Below are 23194 nucleotides of genomic sequence, written 5' to 3'. Positions count from 1 at the left end.
TCTTTACCATTTCAAGTTTCTCCAGCTATGTGATATATGAGCAGATTTATTTCACATCACTTTCCAGAGCTCAAAATGAAGGATTTACCTAATTTATCTCTGACCACACCAAACATAAATATTAATTATTTCATAGCCACAAAATTTAAATGTGTCAAAACAAGTAAAATAAAGCTGTATACTTTTTTATTTAACAAAACAATTCTTAAAAAAATAAAAAAATGGACATTCAAAAAACATAATTACTGTCATGCATCTAAAATATGCACACTAATCTGTCCTGGCCAAATATCCCAGAACAGCAGTTAACTACACATAAATAGGGAGCTAATCTCATATTAGAGCAATGCTATTTTAAAGGATGATAATTAAACCATATTAACAAAAATAAGTGTGAGCAAAAGAAAGCAAATGAAAAACACACCATGTGCGATAAAGAAAGGATGATCTCAAACACACACGGTTAACGATAGGCCAATGAATAATCTACTCAAAGAACGGTCAAAGTGAAAGCAACCGGTGCTGGAGCTCTTGAAAGCAGCAAGACTGTCGGGTGCATGAGCAAAGCTATTTGAAAGAGAACCAATCACTACAGTTGCATTTCCAGGCACAGTTGCTTCACGCAAGGAAACTGGAGCACGCACGCGTTTTAGTCGAGCGCATCACATCAGCCGTTGGCGCAAAGGATTATCCTCTTATTCAGTATTTACCTGCTTTCTTTTGCTCGTGCGAACAATTATTTTAGGCAGTTGTGTTTCTTCTCAATTGTAAGATCCCATTTGCACAAATATTAGGCCATCCTTATGGTCGAACACTGCTTTTAAGAAAACTACAATTTAAAATGTTTTTTCAACCAGCCAAAGTGGCAAGTGACGGTGGCTGTCTAACCTACCACGGCTAAAATCTTCCCGCATTAGGGGGGTGTTAATGTCAAGCCCTGTATATAAGATGTATAAGGCCCCGTTTACACTAGTGCGTTTTAGTTTTAAAACGGCGTTTTAGAATGAAAACGATCCGCGTCCACACTCGCGTTTTACCCAGCGTTTCTGAACTGCTCTCCGTCCACACCAAAACGCTGAAAACGCACATCACGTGACCACACAGACACTCTCGGGCAAGCGCTGCAGCCCATCTACCCAGATGAGAGCTCTGCTAGTCGGACTTCTCATCAAGCATCTCCTGCTGGATCTAATCTCACTATATTTATTAAACGGGATATTTCATTCATCTTGTTGTCTTTATCTAACGACATATTCTGACTTTGGTCATTGGAATCTATTACTTGTTCTCAGGTAACGTGTTTTGGCTGAGCGCAAAGATAAGTTAATGATTAATGTTACCACGTAGCCTACATTATGTATATTGACTGATCGCTTGCCTTTATTTCCTATAATGTATAAACTTATTGTATGTTATACTTTTATAATGGCCATTATCGATTATTAAAACTGATAATCAGCAAAAGAGAGGGTGTGTTTCGTATTTTCACTGAAATTTAAAATAAATATCCACACAGTGAAGATGACGGTCATGCAGCACGACGCCTCAACATGTCTGCTGTCTAAGTTGCTAATATTAAAATGAAAATAGGCAGTTCCTTAAATCATGTTTACATTTTATTGTTGAGAAAGTGAAACAACGTAGCCAGGGTGATGTGAATGAAGTTATAAAGTGCACTGTTCCCTTTGAAGATTTACCCGTGTCCTCGGTATAGCCTGTTTTCCATATCAAATTGAGAAGAAGAGACTGCAGCCTTGATCAAACTTGCGAAGTCTGAACTTACAAGGAGAGGATGCAGGACTGAACTGTGTGTGTTAGGCTACTTAATATTGAGGAAAAGCCCCAATCAGAGAGGCGAATGTCAGCAGCCCCGCCTCTGTTTTCAGATGTCTCCGTTTTTGCTCATCCACACTGAGACGGAGCAGCAGCGTTTCAGAATGAAAATGGCCTCTCCAGCGTTTTCAAAACGCTCCGTTTTCGGCGCTCGAGAACTCCGGCGTAGTGTGGACGGTTGGCGTAACTTAAAACTTAACTTAAAACTTATGCGTTTTCAAACTAAAACGCATTAATGTAAACGGGGCCTAAGAGAATTCAACATTATACCAAACAAAACAAGCTTTGTATTTTGAAGTTTTGCATAATTATATAAATTGTATCATGGTGCAAAATGATAAAGCCCTACAATTACAAAACCTTCAGACAAAAATCTTTGGTGAGGAACTCCATCTATGAGCTGATCTGAATGTGACGACCCATATTGTTGTAGATTTTAGGCATGATTCTAAAACAAATTATGACTATATATTCAGATATTTTTTTTTTTTAGGAGAAATGGACGCTGTGTGCTTCAGACCAAAGAAGAAAACTATTATGTGGTTTTGTTGATGTGATTTTAATTTTGCCTGTTGCGTAAAACTCTTTCCACTCTCAGCACATGAATAAGGCTTCTTCTATGTATGAACTCTAAGATTCAGATCTGAAGGCTTCAAAAATGTTTTGCCACATTGATCACATTTGTGTGGTCTCTCTCCAGTGTGAATCTTCTGGTGCTTTTTCAAGCCTAAAGCTGTATCAAAAGTGTTCCCACACTCAAAACAGACATGCTCTATCACACCAGTGTGGTTTGGTTGATGTGATTTTAATTCTGCCTGTTGCGTAAAACTTTTTTTACACTTAGAGCATGAATAAGGCTTCTCCTTTGTATGAACTATAAGATATCTCTTCAGCTCTGAAGGTCTCAAAAACGTTCTGCCGCATTGATCACATTTGTGTTTTCTCTCCAGCGTGGATCATCATGTGCCACTGAAGGTGTAGTGATTTTGTGAAGCTATTTCCACACTGAGTACATGTGTGCTGAGGACATGTGTTCGGCTTCTCTTTAGTGTGAGTCCTTTCATGGTTTTTCAGAATCTGTAACTGCCTAAATCTCTTATCGCAGTGTGAACACTTGTACAGCCTCTCTCCAGGGTGGATCATCATGTGCCATTGAAGGTGTAGTGATTTTGTGAAGCTATTTCCACACTGAGTACATGTGTGCTGAGTACATGTGTTCGGCTTCTCTTTAGTGTGAGTCCTCTCATGGTTTTTCAGAATCTGTAACTGCCTAAATCTCTTATCGCAGTGTGAACACTTGTACGGTCTCTCTCCAGTGTGGATCATCTGGTGTAGTTTCAGGTTATGTAAATTACCAAATCTCTTGTCGCAGTGTGAACACTTGTGTGGTTTCTCTCCAGTGTGAGTCCTCTGATGTGATTTCAGGTTTTGTAAGTAAATGAAGCTCTTGTCGCAGTGTGAACACTTGTAAGGTCTCTCTCCAGTGTGGATCATCTGGTGTTGTTTCAAGTTTCGGGCTGTATTAAAACTCTTCCCACACTCAGAGCAGACGAACTCTTTCACACCAGTGTGGATCTTAACGTGTTTTTTTAAATATGGCAGCAGTGTAAACCTCTTTCCACACTCAGAACATGAATAAGGCTTTTCTTTTGTGTGAACTGTAAGATGGGTGTTTAGATCTGAAGGCTCTAGAAATGTTTTGCCGCAGTGATCACATTTGTGTGTTTTCTCTCCAGTATGGATCAGCATGTGTTGATTAAGGGTTGATGGTTTGTTGAAACTCTTCCCACATTGATCGCATGTGTACGGTATCTCTCCAGTGTGAGTCCTCTGGTGTCGTTTTAAATACGATGGCTTTATAAAAGTCTTTCCACACAAAGAGCAAGTATTTGACTTCACTTCTGTTTGAACGCTTTGATAGACTTTCTTATCTTCACACAGTTCTTCACTTTCCTCTTTCTTCACCGTCAGGTCTAAAAATGAAATGAAGAAAAAGTAGGAAAAATGTCAAGTTGGGAAGCAAATGATTAATCAATGATTGTCAGTGACCCTTTCAATCGATGGTCAATTCATTCATTCATTTTCTTTTGGCTTAGTCTCTGGTGTTTACACAGCTGAATGAACTGCCATCTTATCCAGAACATGTTTTAAACAGCAGATGCCCTTCCAGCTGCAACCCAGCACTGTGAAACACCCATACACTACAGCCAATTTAGTTTATTCAATTCACCTACAGCACAGGTGTCAGACTCAGTTCCAAAAGGGCCGCAGCTCTGCACAGTTTAGTTCCAACCCTAATTAAACACACCTGATCAAACTAATCGAGTCCTTCAGGCTTGTTTGAAACCTACAGGTGAGTGTGTAGGAGTAGGGTTGGAACTAAATTGTGCAGGGCTTCGGCCCTCCAGGAATTGAGTTTGACACCCCTGACCAACAGCACATGTCTTTGAAGTGTTTTTTTTTTTTTGGGGGGGGGGGTGTGACAGTGTATTTGACTACAGGGAAGTGTATGTGACAAAAAAGACCTTTGACTGACTACATTTCAGATCTGACTCCAGAATCACACCGAGATTCTTGACCTTGTTTTTTTGTTGTTTGACCTTTAGAGCCAAGGTACGCATTTCACCGTGAGAACCTCATCTCTGTTCCCAAATGCAATGACTTTAGTTTTCTCTTTGTTTAACTGAACAAAGTTTTGGAATATCCAACTTATTCAACAGCCATATCACCCTGCAGCCCAAGACTGGTTACTCACTGAAGCTAAGCAGGGCTGAGCCTGTTCAGTATCTGGATGGGAGACGACATGAGAAAACTAGGTTGTTGTTGGAAGTGGTGTTAGTGAGGCTAGCAGGGGCCGCTCAGCCTGTGACCTGTGTGAGTCCTAATGCCCCAGTGTAAGTGTAGGGGACACTATACTGTCAATGGGTGCCGTCTTTCTAATGAGACATCAAACCATGGACCTGACTCTCTGTGGTCATTAAAAATCCCATGGCACTTCTTGTAAAGAGTAGGGGTGTAACCCCGGTGTCCTGGCCAAATTCCATCTCGGCCCTTAACCATCATGGCCTCCCAATCATCCCCATCCACTGAATTGGCTCTATAACTGTCTTTCCACTCCCCCTATAGCTAGTGAGTGGTGAGTGCACTGGCGCCGTTGTCCTGTGGCTCCTGTCGCAACATCCAAGTGGATGCTGCACACTGGAGGTGGTGTGGAGAGACCCCCCCCATGATTATGGAGAGCTTTGGGTGTATGGCCATACACAATAAATGCGCTATATAAACACACATTACATTACAACTGTTCATTTCATCAATGCACCGGCAGAGGGTATCAATAGGGCTGTAGTCATTAGGCAGTAAGGCTAAGTAGATCTGAGTGTCATCACTTGGTTCCGTCTCATTATCTGGCTTAGTGGGAGCATATAAAGGTTGAACAGGAGAGGTGCCAGAATTGAACCTTGTGGCACTCCACATGTCATGGTTGTCCACCTCGACCTATGATCACCTCAGACAGACTCCGACTCAACTTTATTATACCGTTTTGGGAAACTAAAATTGCAGCAAGGTCATGATTGGCTCCTGTACAAGAAGGCAGGCTTTATTCACCATATAGCGATCAATGATTGGCTCCTGTACTAGTAGGTGGGGCTTTATTCACCATATTGACCGCTACACATTTCCCCATTCAAACAGATACGAGTGACATGTCTTGTGTATTCTATAGTCTTTTCACTCACTGGACACTTTATTATTTTTTTCAAATGACAGTAAATTTATTTAAACTATATCAAATTCCATAGTTATCCTAAATAATATGACCTGAAGGGCTGGATCTTAAGATAGAGGTACTTACTGTGAGTGTTGTTTGTGTTTGTTTGTAGAGAAGATAAATGTTCAGTCTCTGATTGAGTTTCTTCTTCACTTTTGACCTGATGTTTCTCCTCATCTTCATTCAGTTCTTCACTCTCCTCCTTCACGATCACATCTGAAAATTAAGCCAATAAGTTAAAGGAAAATAGCCTAGTCTGTAACAGTTTGCTAACGGTAGATGGTGCTCCAGCAAGGACCATGTAAAATAGATGTGTGTGAACGGTAAAATGTCATTTAAAAGCATGTGTGCAAGTAACATTTAGTATCTCGAAAAAAGAAAAAAAGAAAAAAAAAATGAATAAATGTGTGTGTATATATATATATATATATATATATATATATATATATATATATATATATATATATATATATATATATATATATATATATATATATATAATATATACAATATAATATATTCAAATAGATACAAGTGACATGTCTTGTGTATTCTATAGTCTTTTAATACACTCACCGGCCATTTTATTATTTTTCAAATGACAGTAAATTTATTCAAATTTCAATGGCGGCAGGGAGCAATTAAATTCCATAAATAATAAGACCTGAAGGGCTGGATCTTAAGATAGAGGTACTTACTGTAATTGTTATGCGTGTTTGATTGTAGAAAAGATAAATGTTCAGTCTCTGATTGAGTTTCTTCTTCACTTTTGACCTGATGTTTCTCCTCATCTTCACTCAGTTCTTCACTCTCCTGCTTCACATCTAAAAATTAAGCCAATAAGTTAAATGAAAAGAGGCTAGTTTGTAACAGTTTGCTAACAGCAGATGGTGCCCCAGCAAGTATCAAAAACTGTGAGCAATTGCAACTAAAATTAGATGTGTGCCAACTGTAAAATGTCATTTAAAAGCATGTGTGCAAATAAAACCTTTAGTATCTAGAACACACACACACACACACATATCTATATCTATCTATATATATATCTATATATATATATCTATATATATATATATATATATATATATATATATATATATGAGCAAGTCCAGCGTTATGGATGTGACATTTGCAGTAAATTCTCAAAACATAAATTGACAGAGGAAGTATATCTTAACAGTATATTGAAACATCTCTTTATATTAAAAAACTAGCCACAGAGACATGGGAGCAGAAAAATTTCAATCTGTAAACATTTTTTATATTTTAAATGTGTAAAATAAACATGTGTTATGGATGTGACAAAAAAAGTCAGCAAGTTTACAGTATACAACATACTTTGTAGAAATTCTGTGACTTGAACTGCAAAACCCAAAAGAAAGAATAATTATAAAAAGGAGAAGAGTCGGCTCACTATAGAACAAAACATGATTGATTTTATTTGATTTTACATTTATGTGGAAAAAGTGTCGTTATGTATGTGACTTCTCTCTGTTATGGATGTGACAGATGTGAAATTGCCACTTGTGTGACTTTGGTGAATCAAATATAATTGTATGAAAACATTGACAGATGCATTTTTGAGTATTTTAGAGCTTTTTTACTGAAACTTTTTTTTTTTTTTTAAATGTTAAACATCAATTGCTCATATTATATATATATATATATATATATATATATATATATATATATATATATATATATATATATATATATATATATATATATAAATATATATTTATATATATATATAAATATATATTTATATATATATAAATATATATTTATATATATATAAATATATATTTATATATATATATACACACAACAGTTCTGTCTGGTTCTCAAATCTGATTGGCTGATAGCCGTGTGATACTCCGCAATATCAAAACTCCTGCAGCCTCTTTACCCTTTGTGTATTACTCCGCCCACATACAGCCAGCAAAAAGCAGACACTACAGGGGGGTATTCCAGAAAGCTGGGTTAACTTACCATTTGGTAAATCATAACTTCTGGGTTGATTTACCCCAAACCGGCATACCATGAGTATGTCGGTTCCAAAACACCTGAGAAGAGTTAGTTTAATCAACCCTCAATTGGTTACCTAGAGTTAATGCGCGTGCACAGAGCATACATAAAGACATTCTCAATGGATCGCTGATTTCATGAGTCACCATGGAAAGTCAAAGCGAAAAAAAAGAGAGCGGCGTATTTTACAGAGGCGGAGTTGGAGGTTTTAATGTATGCGTACGAGGAATTTAAGCCAGTAATATTAAAAAGGAGCAATACAGCTGCATCTGCTAAAGATAGAGAGTTGGCTTGGCAAAAAATAACGGACAGAGTAAATGCGTGAGTGTATAAAATTACAAATGTGTTATTGTTTCCTGTTTTCTTATAATGCAACATAATTAAATGTGATGTCTACATGTACATTTATATATATATATATATATATATATATATATATATATATATATATATATAGTTATATATATATTTATATATATATATATATATATATATATATATATATATATATATATATATATATATATATATTTAATTTATTTATTTAATAAGGTGCAATCCTTCTGGAGCCAGAAGAACTCTGAGCCAAGTTAAAATGAAACACAAAAACATTCTGCAAAAAGGTAATATTTCATTACACAATTACTGAACTATTAATTAAACACTATTTAGTACTCTTTCTGTCATGTAGCTAATAGAAAGAAGGCTGAAGCCCGTCTAACTGGCGGGGGTCCACCACCACCTCCCCTTACCCCATGTGAGGAGCTGGCTCTGTCCCTTAATAAAGGACGACCAGTGGTTGCTGGCATTCAAGGGGGCAGTTCATCATGTACAACAAGTGATGGTGAAAAAATGGTGAAATGTAAGTTTACCTCTATGATTTGTTTTCATTTTTTCACTTGACTATTTCTGTCACTTAAAGGCTTTTTGAACATGTTTAATTTATACAAGCTTTTATTTATTTAACTGCATATGATGTATAGACTACTGTGATCTTGGTTGTATTATTGTGACATGCTACTCTTTCATGTAGTATTGGTTTTATTTGATAATATACATAATTTTAATGGTTGTGTGTTCATATAGATACTGATGGACATATTGTGTTATTGGACCCTCCAGAAAGAACACGGTCCGTCACAGTTGTAAGTAATTTGTTGTTAGGGACCTTTAGTTGCTTTTTTATTTTATTTTTTTTATTTATTTATTTATTTTTTGTCAGATGATGTAAACTTGCATATTTCTCTTGTAGGATGATCAAGATGATGATGAAGAGACCACATCTGCTGTGACAGAAGTGGACAATGCTCCTAGGCCCACTGAGGTATAATGCAGACCATTATAATGCATGGCCGCCTTTGCATCAGAGTAACAAACTCATTGTCATTGTCATTTGACAGTACATACCTGGGGATTTGCCCACAGATGAGGGTCCTTCAACCTCAACGCATAATCTAAGCAGTGTAAGAACTTGTGGCCAGTTGTCCATATTTTAATTTTATTGTCTGACCAAACAATCTCATTTATTATACATTTTCCAATTCCTAGTTGCCAGCAAAAGAGCTGTATAAGGTCCATCTTCAGAAACAAATAAGTAAAAGTGACATGGAGATGGACCTTATACAGCTTCAAATGGAAGAGAAAAGGCCACTTATAAAAAAAGCAGCACTTGAAATTCAATTACTGGAGCATCGCCTTAAGGTGAGAACTGTGAATATTAATCTGTTGCATGTTAAGTTTGTGTGTGTATAAAGTAATATATATATAAAAAAAATCTTACTGAATTGTACATTTATTGTTTTTCAGGAATTAAAGAAATGAACTGTCTGGCAAACCAGTGCAAAAAAAATAAAAAAAATTTTGACAGATCCTGTCTCTCAAAAGTCTTCCGTCTCTGTTGGCCTCTAAAATGTCTAGGTGTTCCTCTGGGCCATCTCCCTCAATACAAGGAGGGAGGCTCTCTCCTCTTATAGTGGCAATGTTGTGAAGTACAACACAAGCCACTATGATGTCACATGCCCTCTCTGGACTGACCCGGAGCCCACGCAGACACTGAAACCGAGATTTGAGAATCCCTATGGTCATCTCCACCTTAGCTCTTGTTCGGCTGTGAGCCAGGTTTAACCGTGTCTGTGGTCCAGGCTCAGGTTCAGGGTAGGGTGTCATTAAATAGGGCAGACAAGGGTATCCTCTGTCCCCCAGCAAGTAACCATTGTACTGTCCTGTAATGATTAAAGTGTATAATACAAATATAGTAAAAAAATAAATAAATAAAACAAAATAATTCATTATATCAAGCAAAATATACCCTGCTGAAATGCCTGGCATAATGATGACTCGCGGAAAATTCTGGCATCATGCACAGATCCTGGCCATTTTGCCTCGACGTTTGTAATTATTTGGGTTGCTTCACATATTACCTAGTTGGTGGGAAAAAAAGCAATATTACAATTCAATGGTTTTAACAAGGCAAAAAAATTAAGGACACACGGAAATTGTTACCTGCACATTGATACTATGAGTAGATTTCCTATTAACATAGTCCCCCTCATTTATTGAAGGGGCTTTAATAGGAATGTGGGTGCCATCAACACACCCAATTACATTTGGTAACCCTGAAACAAAGTTATGGAAGTATTGAGTGTGCATAAAGAAAACATGTATAGATATAACTAATAAGACTGCATATTAAATATGCGTAATAGATTTTCCTTCAAAGAACAAACCTGCCACTCTGTGGAATTCGTTCTTAATAACACGCAGAGGTTTGTGGCCAGGGAACTGTACAAATGTGGGTAAGAGGTGTTTAAGGGCCAGACATACCGTACGAACGGCTCTACAAACAGTTGCCTTTCCCACATGCTCTGCATCACCTACATTATACAAAAAATGGCCAGACGCAAAAAACCTTAGTGCTATGGACAGAATGCTTTCTGTGCTAAGAGCAGAACCACGGTTTGTGACGTTCGCAATATGCGGTTTTAAAAGACGTGTTAAATAAACTAACGACTCTTTTGAAAAACGATAACGCTCCTTCAAATAATCATTAGGGTATGAAAACACATCAATACGTGGTCTTATAACTCTCTCCCGGCGAAAAAAAACCTCGTATAATTTGAGCTTCTACGTCCACAGGATCCTCATCAAAAGGGCACGCCATGCTCGCTTACCTTCTGACACAAACTTACACTGGAACATAACCTGCTACCGAGCAGGTTATCTTCAGAGAGTGAGTTGCTATGGTTACATACATACCCACAAAGTTACCTCCGTTTTTGGAACCGAAAGCTGAGGTTATCCACTTACTTACTCTCAAACTTACCCGGGTATGTCACATAACCTGCTTTCTGGAATACCCCCCAGATCTAAAGTTTAAAAGATGCTTGCTCAGCTGTTTAACTGTCAGCTTATGATTTAAATCGGGTTTCTCAAGCCAGGTGGCGCATTAGACCAGGGGCTTATCTCCTGTTTCCAAAATGCATCACAAACTGCTTGAGGAACTGTTCTACTGTGATAATTGGTGATGAAAATAAATAATGTTCAGTAAGATGTACTTGTGTTTACTAACTGTTCATTTAGTTAAACATGAATGTTGAACTGTAGGCCTGCATAAGCTTCAAAAAGCCATTTCATACTTGCTTTTGATGTACCTACATACAGAAAATGCTGGTCACAAAGCCAAGTTCACAGAGCCCTGACATTGTGTCAAAAATTGAGTATGTTTACATCATTATTATGATTAAGACAATACTATGGTTAAGAGTCTACCATGTAGTCGGTGCAATAGCCTAGTGGTTAGCGTCGACATACGGTGCAATAGCACATCAGGGCATCGTGAGTTCGAATCCCGGCTCGACGACATCTCCCTACCTTCTCTCTCTCTCCCACTTTGCTTCCCGTCTCAATACTGTCCTATCTAATAAAGGCAAAAAAAAAAAAAAATCTACCATGTAAACAGATTTTTGATTAACTTCATCAGACTTAAGTCACAAATGAAACAATAACTGAAATGCAGATTTTTTTTTTCTTTGATTGGCCTGGGTTAATAAATTCTATAACACCCTCACCAGTCCTTACTCCTTATTTGTGCCTAATACCCCAGTTTGTTCACGGGGACATGATTGAAACGTTCATGAGTGAAAGTGAAACTGCCGAACTGCAGTTAGTCAGAAATCCTGCTGATTTGATTTAGAAGGGCACTTTTTTCTCAGACAGCTCACCGGTATACATCTGAGATAAAATATCACGTGAAAGTCATCATAGCTTTCATAGAATAGACCCAGCTCCCAACCCAACTTTAACGGGGATACTTTTTAATCGCCCGATAAGAGTCTCGCATTTATGCAGCACGTTAACGCATATATATAAGTGGTGGGCCATTATCAGCGTTAACGTGCTGCGTGAACAAATATATTTCAGTGAGTAATGAATAAACACAAACCTATTAGTTCTTCAGTCTCCTCCTGTTTAATTCTGCAGGGTTCTGGATCACTCATCTTCTCACTGTCCTTCAATAAACTCTGTCTTTGCAGATTTCTCTTCTTCCTGATGGTCTGATGCTCGTCTTCACTTGTAGACTGACGGGACGATCTGCAAAAGAGAAAACAGAGATTCATTTACTCATTCGTTTAAACTGTTTAATTTATAACAATTCATTTATATATTTTATGCAATACAATAGGTGATCACATAATTCACATAACACTCTTAAAGTAATAAAATTAACTTAATTTATAGATCTCAAGACAAATGTTGAATATTTTTATGTAACGCCATATCAGAAACAAACACTATCTCATAAAACAGTACATAAAAAATAAATACAATGAAACCACAAATAAACGAGACAGTTTAGATAGGATTTTTAACATTAATATATGATAAATAGTATATAATAATATAGAATTTTCATCGTAATACTTTGATGAATATCTCTTTAAATGTGTTTACTTCATATATAAAATAATGAAATTATGTCTAGCCATATTTTAAGTAGTGTGTTTATTTAATGAGTTAATGGTATTTAGCTTATTAACTTTTTTTTAACAAATCTTTATAGTTTAAATTCTTAGCATCCGCAACATCTTTGCTAAACATAGAGGTTAAGTTGGTTTTATATTCATTTATTCAGACATTCTCCTTAATAATATAATTTCAGAAAAGTATTCTTTGCCAATTCTAAATAGGGAAGTTATGTCAGCAGCAATTGACAACAAAGTACAACATTGTTCACAGTCAAATAGATAGTGTTAATGTTGTTTTGAAGTCATACCTGCATGCTAATTCCGATCGAATATTCAAAGTAACATGATAACAATATAGAGACTTCTAAATGAACGAAAGTGCAAATATAAAACCAACTTTACCTCTATTTGCTAAACACGTGTTTATGTTATGTACAAATGTACAAACAATTAAAAAACTTTAAATGACGAGCAAATAAATCAACAATTTTTACTGCCAAACAGAATATCTGCAGCACTAAATTCCCAAATACATCCGCAACATAATATTTTGTGGCATTACAACAGTTAAAAAAAAACTTCGCATAGGAAAACACAAACACTTAGCGCATATGTTCCTCTCAGAGCACCTCGCTGCCTATGTTGTTTTGGTCAGCAGCAGACACACAGATAGAGGTGAACTCAGTGCAGAAACTAGTCGCAGATTGTCGCTTTAATAAACTAAAATAAATAAAAGTGTGTTTTATTGCTGAGTAAACACGAGAAAAAGCATGAGACCCACCTCAGCTCTGAAGACTCGACGCTGAATGAACGCGTCGCTCTGACGTCATCACGTTGAGGCGGGAACAACGGGGAATTGGGGGAAAAAAAGCGCCAATTTGACTTTTCCTCACTACACTTTTATTAAGTCTTCAAATTACAAACATTCGCATTGTCTGTTGGTAAACATCTCATGTATGAGGTGAATTACTGTTTATTAGGCGTTTAAAATGTTATTACAAGCGCACTTTATCAAATTAATAAGTAAATCTTCATGACGCACAAATTTAACAAGTAGGCTAAATAATAATGTAACTACAATCAGTAAACAAAAGCTAGCAAAATATAAATATGACTGATAAAAATTGACCAAAAAATGACGGGAGAAACAATATAGCTGGACAAAAAGAAGTTAAAATAAATCTTTGCATACCTTGAACGTGTAAAGCTTCTCTTTGCACAAATTACACTTAATAAAAGACTGAACATGATTACAGTCGATGAATATGTATGAGAGAATTCAATTTTATACACACAAAACAAGCGTTGTGTTTTGATATTTTGCATAATTACAGGATATAAATTGTATCATGAGGCAAAATGATAAAGCACTACAATAATATAAACCATAACAGTGGCACCTGCAGTCGTACGACTGTACGCACTATGTGCGCACCTACCATGAGAGGGCGGGAATTAATGCCGCTTTTTATGTATTTATTTGTGACAATTTAAACTGATTATTAAACTATATACACTACAGCTGCTTTTCACTGGCCCACCACATTCTTACAAACATATTTTATTTATTAAAGTTTTTATTTCATTGACTTGAATATAATCATCTATAATATAATTACTAACCCGTCGTCTAAAATCTAAGAATAATAAAATTGCCTATTATTTTACTTGTGACTATACCTTGATTAATTTGATTGACATCCTAGGCAATGAGACCTTTACTTTGACTGACTTTAGTTTTTTGCATGCAACGCTGTGTTTGGTAGCACAAAAACTCGCTCTGATCCGGGAGAGAACTTTACCAACAGCTGCATGCTTTGCTAAAATACTTTTTTTTCTGCTAAACATTGAATAAAGACACGCTTAACATCATCGATGTCCACAATCCTAGCTACATCCTATATCCATGAAACACAAACTTGCAGACTCTTTGAACAACGAGGAAATAACTGCACTTCAGTTTTGTAATGTAATGCCAGTGCTTTACCACCTGAAGGACGGTAACGGCGTGTTGTGATGTCGGCCGTCACTGGACAAAGTCAAATCTTTCTTTACTTTTTTGGACTTTTGTTTGAAAGCTGTGGTGATACAGGAGCTGTCCATGTACTGTTGTATGATTTATACTAGTCTATATATGCACCAATAAACAAGTCAAATTAATGAATAAACAAAATAAATATGGATTCTTAAATATCGGTATTGCTGTTACTCAAAACAAAATAATATTAATAATAATAAACATTTTATAAAAATAAAATGAGCAATTTCCTCCTTTTTTTTTTACATTTCAGGTAAATATAAGTTGGAAATTTATAGGGCCATGTAACATGTTTCTGTTTTTGTTCTCTGTGTTTTGTTCTCTAAGCGCACACACAGCTTGCGACACAGACTCGTGCGCACACAGCTCGTAAGCTTGCGGAGTGAACCAAACGGGTTGTATTTCCCGAGTGGACAGCGACAATGCTTGTTGCAACAAACACAACAGGTTGTTTTCTTGTATAAGCAGGAAAAACAGCTTATTTTTACATCGCAAGATGCTCCAAAACTGTATTAAAAACACAGTTAACTTCCAAAACACAGTTAACTAACGCGCTACTGAAAAAATCAAAGATTAGATAAGATTAGAGGGCACTTTTAACTGCAGGGAGCACAATGAACTAAGAAAGACCCCGAAAAAAAATATACAAAAAGTACCGATAAGAGAACCGTTAAAGTAACGAACCGATAAGTGGTATCGATAAAAGTAGTAGTACTGTTAAAACCTTAACGATACCCATCTCTAGTTTTAAAGAACATATCTTATTGTTATTAAATTAATTTTTCGCTAGTTTTGAAGAACAAAAAATTATATTTTACTGTTATTGGGTAAATAAAAGGCAAAACAACGTATATTTTTATGGTAACCACGTACACGCATTTGCCCTTCATTAGTGTCACGATTTAATTTTATCCACAGCACCGTACGCGTGCATTAGTCGAAATGTAAAAAGTGTAATTGTATTTATTAATAGAAAACTGATTTCTAGTGATGGTTATAGTTTTTTAAACTGTGAAATATTATTGAAGGGAGACAGCTGGAGAGCCACATGTGTGTTCCTTAGAGCATTCACCTCCCATGCAAGAATCGGCGATTTGATCCACGATTGGAACGGGTGGGTGGGTGAAGGACACGTTAGAATACGATAAATATAAATACTTTTGAATACCTTGAATTTTACTACATTCATCTGTGGTGTACTGTAACATACCTTATAGGCAGGGCCAGACTGAATTTGCTGATCTTTTTGCTATTTCTGCGGAGAATTTTAGTAAAAATCTGCAGATTTCTGCGGAATTATTTTGGGAGTATCGTAACTAAAACCTTAATATGTGAAATGAAAAATAACTTTTTTTTTAATGTTAAAAATGCAAATGCAATTAGGTTCACTTTATTTGGTAAACAAAGCAAGTCTCTCATATAATACATCTACTAAAAGACAGAAAATATTACTGCACAAACTGCATTGTACATAAATCAGATGAACATTTTCTTATTAGTCAATATTATTACTGTGATTAATAAAAAAACTGAATAAATATAGATTTACACACATTTACTTAAGTAAATAAACAGGATTAATGATGGGCTAAAAATCTGCTGAATTCTACAAGGCCGTGTGGGCCTACATATAGGTAAAAAAACTACAGGGTAATTTGTTTATATTACTGTAGTTGTATTACTACATGCATGAGTCGGTCAATCCGCGTGTTAAGTGCTGACGTGTTGGTGACGTATGTAATACTGTTTCCGGGTCCAAGCCGCCACTCATTTGAATTGATAAAATATTAGTTTTATTCATATCACACATTAAGGTTAATTTTATATAAAGTCACAGTTTACACAACAATCTCTGGGCTTCCTGCATCACAAATACCAAAAGCTAAACAATTTTTAAAAAACGAACCACTTTCAGGCCATCGAATATTAGGCTTGGATGTATATTGCGAATGTGATTTTCGAAAGTATTATGGCCCGTTTCCACTGTTAAAAGGCGTACAGAACTGTACAGTACCACTTTTTCGGCACCCTTCCGAAAGGGTAGCAAACACGAGAAAGGTGGAGCTACAAGCACAGCTGTACGCTGATTGGTTACAGAGATACGTCACGAGCTCGTGTGGAGCTAGCCAGAATGAAAAAAAAATAAAAAATGCAATGTTTTCATACACAGCTGAGAGATTACAGCGTAATTATATATACATATAATGAGCCATGGTCGACCCGCACCCAAACCTTGTCGTCGTCGTCTTGAGGAGATTTTACACAGTGGCCCATAGTTTTTTACAAGCCAGTCTGAAGCGCGAGTGGTTTCACTTTCTAGCTTGCGCTTGCCGCGCGTATATATCTGAAATAACAAACTTTTTGAGCTGATGATAATAACGTGCGCTTAATTATTGTCATTTTTTTGAAACCCGATCCTGTCAGAAATTGAGAAATGCAAGAGTGACGCCGGAAAATGTGCTTTCATATAATATGTGAACGACTCGTACAGTTTTACTCTAGACATTTTCTCGAGCGGAAATGACGTTGACTGAAACTTTCTGCCATACACCACACCCACCACAAGAGTACCATTGGTACCCTTTTAGCAGTGGAAATGCAAACCTGAAAAAGGTGACCCGTACTAACCTATACAGTACCGTACAGTATTATACCAGTCAGTGGAAACGAGCCATTAGAGCGCTTTGTGAACGTTTATTATTACTAATTGATGAGTCTCCCCATACAGTTTGATTGAGCTATTGGACCCGGAAGCCGCTTAGCGTGATGTCACACTTAACAAGCGGATTGTGAACATTTGACATTTTTGCAACACAATGCTTTCCCACACTTTAACCAGCAGAGGTCTTCATCGAGCTCTGATTTGGAAAGCTGAGTAACAAACCTTTTTTTTTTTTCTCGATACAATTGAGTCAAACAGTTCACTGGTTCAGGAAGCTTCATTTCACCATCACTGGATTAAGCAAACATGAGAATGTCCTTCACGAGAATCACTGTTTTCACTTTGTCATGGACAAATGGAGAATGGCACGGTCGGTGTGCGCAAACTCATAAAAAAGACTCATAAAAAAAAAAAAAAGTCAAAATCTCTCCACGAGCGATTGTACAGGTGAGGATATATCTGCACCCGCTCTAGAGCCTAACAAGACTAAGAAATCTGCTAGCAATTGAGGTCCCGTTTACACTAGTGCGTTTTAGTTTTAAAACGGCATTTTGGATCAAAAACGATCCGCGTCCACTCTAGCGTTTCACCTAGCGTCTCTGAACATATCTCCATCCACACTACGCCACCAAAAACGTATATCACGAGACCATTCGCGCACTCTGGGCATGCACGTTCTAGTAAAAACAGGAAGCATGTGTCTCACTCGGCATTTGGTTATTGTTAGTCAACAAACGCCGGTTGAACAATGAAAGCGATGGCAAAGAAAGCAAGAGAGGTATTTTTGTGGACAGACGACGAGGTTGAGTTGTTACTAAACGTAAAAATGAATAACTGCACAATGCCGCCTAAAACAGACAATAGTGCAAACAACGCTCCCATTTCTGTGTCCATGTTGTTGTTTACATTGAAGGCTGGTCTGCTGTCTTCCGGTAGCGTTAAAGCCAAGTGTTAAAGTCATGTGATAGGGGCTTGACGAATAAGGGAAGGATACGCAATGATGCAAAAGCCCCAATCAGGTAGCGAATCTCAGCAGCCCCGCCTCCGTTTTCAGATGTCTCCGTTTGCCCCCATCCACACTGAGACGGAGCAGCAGCGTTTCAGAATGAAAATAGCCTCTCCAGCGTGCTCTGTTTTCGGCGCTCGGCGTAGTGTGGATGGATAGCGTAACAGTAGCAAAACTTCAAACTAAAACACATTCGTGTAAACGGGGGCTGATCAGTATTATTGTCTCTTGACTGACTCCAGTCAAATGTAGGATTCAGTACAAGTTGCTGTTTGTTTTTAAAGGTTTGAATAGTCTGGGCGCCTACTTACACTAATAAGCTTCGTCATCGGCATACTTCATCTAAGCCTCTTCAGTCAGCACAACAGTTTCAACCTGTTGTTCCCAATTCTCCATTCAATTAAAAGGAGTGAGTCGTCTGGTGTCGTTTCAATTGTCGAGCTGTAATAAAACTCTTGCCACACTCTAAGCACACGTGCGCTTTAACACCAGTGTGGATCTTCTCATGGTCTCTTAAATTTGACAGATGTCTGAAACTCTTCCCGCACTCAGGGCATGAATAAGGCTTCTCGTTGGTGTGAATTATAACATGGTTCTTCAGACCGGTATACCTTAAAAATGTTTTGCCGCAGTGACCACATCTGTGTTTTTTCTCTCCAGTGTGGATCAGCATGTGTGTGTTAAGGCTTGATGATTGTGTGAAACTCTTCCCACACAGACTGCATGTGTACGGTCTCTCTCCGGTGTGGATCCTCTCGTGTGTTTTCAGGTATCCTGCATCATTGAATCCCTTGTTGCAGTGTGAACACTTGTGGGGTCTCTCTGCAGTGTGGATCCTCATGTGGCGATTGAGATCGCATTTACGCCTGAAACTCTTTCCACACAGAGAGCAGATGAAACCATTTACGGCTAAAAAGCTATCTTCAGTCTCGGATTGAGTTTCTTCTTCACTTTTGACATGATGTTTCTCCTCATCGTCACTCAGTTCTTCACTCTCCTCCTTCACAATCACATCTGAAATGAAGTAAATGAGTTACATTTTTGGAGGCTGGGTTTTGCTAACAGTTTGCTAACAGCAGAAGGCGCTCTAGCAGCGCTCGACATAAAAAAATAGATGTTTACATATGATTCACCTAAAACTGCTAATGTCATATTGCTAATATTTAGAATACATAGAAGTACCATTTATTACGGATGCACCAATATGGATTTTTTAGCCGATTTAGACTGCTAAAAGATTCACAACCTCACTGCTGTTCAGCCACACATTGAAGAGTAATGAATAAACACAAACCTATTATTTCTTCAGTCTCTTCCTCTTTAATTCTGCAGAGCTCTGGATCACTCATTTTCTCCTTTAATAAACTCTGTCTTTGCAGATTTCTCTTCTTCCTGATGGTCTGATGCTCGTCTTCACTTGTAGACTGATGGGAATATTCCAGTATTTACAGCTGAACTGAAGGAAGAAACATGGTAATCTGCTTAATTTACACTGATTGATTGAATAAATGATATTATGATAGTTTTCTCTTGTAGACCAGTGGTTCTCAAACTGTGGTGCTTCCTTCTAGTGGTACACAGAGGAATCGCTGAATAATTAAAGTAAAAAAATGTAAACACTTTTAACTATGCGATGACTATGCATCAGGAAATTTACTTTTAATAGGCTAAACCTTTTAATTTATTTTCAAATTGCTAATGTATTTTATCATTTGAAGCTCATTTACACCCCGTATTTGTAATGGTTGTTGGGTGAACCGGGAGGTATCCCGTATTTTATATCCCAATGTTGACAGATCAAAAAAAAAATTCTGAGGTGGTACTTGCTGAAAAAAAGTTTGAGAGCCACTGTTGTAGACAATACAATTGGTAAACATGTATTTTCCTCAGGTCTGTTGAAACTAACACAGTTAACTTTATTCGTAGATCTGAAGACATCAATATAATGAGGTGAAAACAGAAACTGTTGACATGAAATAAAGAGGATTTCAGCAGCTCTGATAATATTGATGAGCCTCAGACTTGTCACGTTCGTGGTGGGGAAAAGAAGCGAGGACTCAAGGGCAAAGAAATAATGGGTATTTATTAATAATAAAATAAAAATAAAAGGCAAAACAAAACTACCCCGAGGGGGAAAACATTAACAAAACACACAAACTTGGCTGGGCTGACATGACAAGACAAGACAAGGCAAGGCAAGGCAAGACTGGAGCAGGAACACGGGGAGTGTAGACAACGAACTGGCACCGGACTGAAAACATGAGGGGATTATAAAGCAAAAGGTAAATTGGCACACAGGTGAACATGACTAACTAATAATGAGTTAACAAGGAGGGTGGGACTAGACAATAGACGGGAGAGCGCATGACACAGAGAGACAACACAAGCCTTGCGCTTACATAAAACAGGACAAGAACATGCAGCCAATGAGAGAACTCATTAACCGCATGTTCATGACAAGACAAGAGGTGCGTTCGACTTCATGCAGCGCTGCGCAGATCGATCGAAATCTGTCTTAAAGCGGTGCATTCTGGTTAGAAATCTTGTCCGGATTGATGCTGCGCCGACGCCACGTGACTGTCACATGTGGCATCAAAGTACCGCGACAGCGCTCCGAGATCAGACGGCAAACTCAGACCGCGCAGCTTCTGAAGAGCGACTGCAGGAGCTTTGATGACGACACCGATATTACACGATTGGCCGAGTTCACCACATGACAACAAACACGTGTATTTCGGGTTTATAATTGGACAAATTCCGATTCAAAAGTTTCAAAACAAACAATTCACTTTTCACACACTCTCTATCCTGTACACATCTTGCTTATTAAAAGACTACAATATTTACTGCAGTAATCATCTTTTGTTAAATAATCAGGTTATAAAGGCTGGCTTGTTTGCAAAGGTTTATTTCTAACTTTTTTGTACAGACTATTTACTGCATTCAGCTCCATGAACGATTTAAATGTTATATTTTAGTGTATATTTTAGTGAATAACCTAAATAAGTCTTACAGACTTAAAGTAAAATAATCATCATCATTGATCCTGCCACCCTAAAGCTCTCTAAACAAATTAAAGTAAAGAACTATTTTATTAAATAATTATAAAATGGTTTTATTATTATAATATAAATATATATTGTATTTCCTGTCTAGCAGTTTAAAGGCTACCTGCTCTTTCTGGGAAACTTCTACATCGCTCACTTATTTCACCTTTTGTTCTTTTCAACACAATCTTTTTGGATTAAAATGCTTTTTTGAAAATTCATTCATTATCCAAAATAATGTCATTTATTAAGACCTAATCAAAACACCTTGTTTTGCTTTTTACATGGGAAATTTTTATATCTATAAATGTACATATATGTAAACCCTTTTTTAGCATATTCAAACAAGAAGTATTAGCCTAAAGATTGATGTTTAACTCCTAGAATTTATGCTTATTGCTTTGTATTTAATAGACCTGTTCGTTTTTATGTTTATATTAACCTCTCATTTCCTCTTATTTCTCTCATGCATTTGTTATATATTTTATTCATAATTCTCTCTTATTGTTTAAAAAGGAACTACAGTTTGTAGAAACTGTATTCTGTTTTATTTGTAAATGTTTTGTTGTTATAAATAAAAATAACAAAAAAATATAATGACGCCATGTTATCGGTCATCATGACTGCAGCAACTTTGAGTCCCGAAGTGTCCAGCTGTCCGTCTTGACGGCTCCGTTTTCAACTCCGCCCCCGCCTGCGCTCGGCTAATCTCGTTGATCACCGGCTGCAGCTGAGCTTCATGTCGAACGCACCTAAGCACAACACTGAAGCACGTGACCACACCGAGCCACGTGCTTTGACAAGAAACGCAAGACACGAGCACACGATAGATAAACACCTTACCGTGCACTCACACATAAGCAACGCGCCAACCAAAACTGAAACCAACTAGACGGAGGCGCCGAGAATAAAGCAGCGCGATACTGACAGAACAAACACAAACACTAGTACAAGAGCGCGCGCGTCTGAGGGACGCAGAGCGCGCGCGGCCACGTCAAGCGGCAGCGCGCACACTCTGCGTACACCACACAGAGACAGAAACAGGACCAAACATGGGTGGTGTCAGAGCTCTGCCACCAAAACAAGAATTTACAAGACCAGAGTGGCAGAACCCTGACAAGACTATAAACACTCATTAAACAGCAGCAGATCAGCTCATTTTATACTGACTGTAGCACTAATTGATCTAGTTAGCAAACTGTTTTATTAGATATCTAAATAGGTCCACAGTTTAAATACTCGATAAGCATTAACCAGATCTTTGCTACCACATATGCATGTCAGTTGTGACGCACATGAGTTTTAGGTCACAAGAAGGATAAATTAATTAGTTACTACTTAATTGTGTGTATTCCTATGTGTCTGTATATATTTCCAATGTTGTATTCATTACTTATTTCCAGGGCCAGACGGAATCTGCGGACGCTTTTTGCTATTTCTGCGGAGAACTTCGGTAAAAATCGGTGGATTTCTGCGGAATTATTTTGGGAGTATCATAACTAAAACCTTAATTAGTGAAATAAAAAGTAATACCTTTTAATATTTTTAATACCTAACTTTTATTTAATGTTTAAATTGCAAATCTAATTAGATTCACTTTATTTGATAAACAAAGCAAGTCTCAAATATAATATATATACTAATCAGATGAACATTTTCCTATTAGTCAATAATATTACTGTAATTAATTAAAAAACTAAATAAATTTAGATTTACACATTTACTCAAGTAAACAAACTGAATTAATGATGAGCTAAAAATCTGAAGAATTCTGCGGAAAATGTGCGGAATTCTGCGCACGCAGATTCCGTGTGGACCTACTTATTACTATATTAACATTGTATCTT

General features: G+C 37.2%; 2 protein-coding genes across 4 annotated transcripts in view; both read right to left on the bottom strand.

Annotated features, from left to right (window-relative positions):
- Positions 1-2376: 2376 nt before the first annotated feature.
- zgc:173726 lies at positions 2377-13452 on the bottom strand. 3 transcript variants are annotated; one of them, XM_068216223.2, is made up of 5 exons: positions 13195-13444; positions 12072-12220; positions 6301-6426; positions 5687-5818; positions 2377-3806 (listed from the first exon to the last, which is right to left on the bottom strand). In XM_068216223.2, the coding sequence occupies exons 2-5, from the start codon at positions 12124-12126 to the stop codon at positions 2761-2763; spliced, it is 1359 nt and encodes a 452-aa protein (XP_068072324.1). In that variant the 5' UTR covers positions 12127-12220; positions 13195-13444; the 3' UTR covers positions 2377-2760.
- Positions 13453-18562: 5110 nt separating this feature from the next.
- The window catches only part of LOC108179143 (uncharacterized), a 17892-nt gene continuing 13260 nt past the window's right edge, over positions 18563-23194 (bottom strand). Inside the window, exons 6-7 of the mRNA XM_068216599.2 lie at positions 19595-19743; positions 18563-19314 (exon numbers count right to left, since the gene is read on the bottom strand). Coding sequence (XP_068072700.1) covers positions 18701-19314; positions 19595-19743 — 763 coding nt within the window. The 3' untranslated portion in view covers positions 18563-18700. The remainder of the gene's footprint in view (positions 19315-19594; positions 19744-23194) is intronic.

The sequence above is a fragment of the Danio rerio genome, chromosome 22 (genome assembly GCF_049306965.1).
Source record: "Danio rerio strain Tuebingen ecotype United States chromosome 22, GRCz12tu, whole genome shotgun sequence".
NCBI classification, from domain to species: Eukaryota; Metazoa; Chordata; class Actinopteri; order Cypriniformes; family Danionidae; genus Danio; species Danio rerio.
This window is presented reverse-complemented; position numbering and strand designations above follow the sequence as displayed.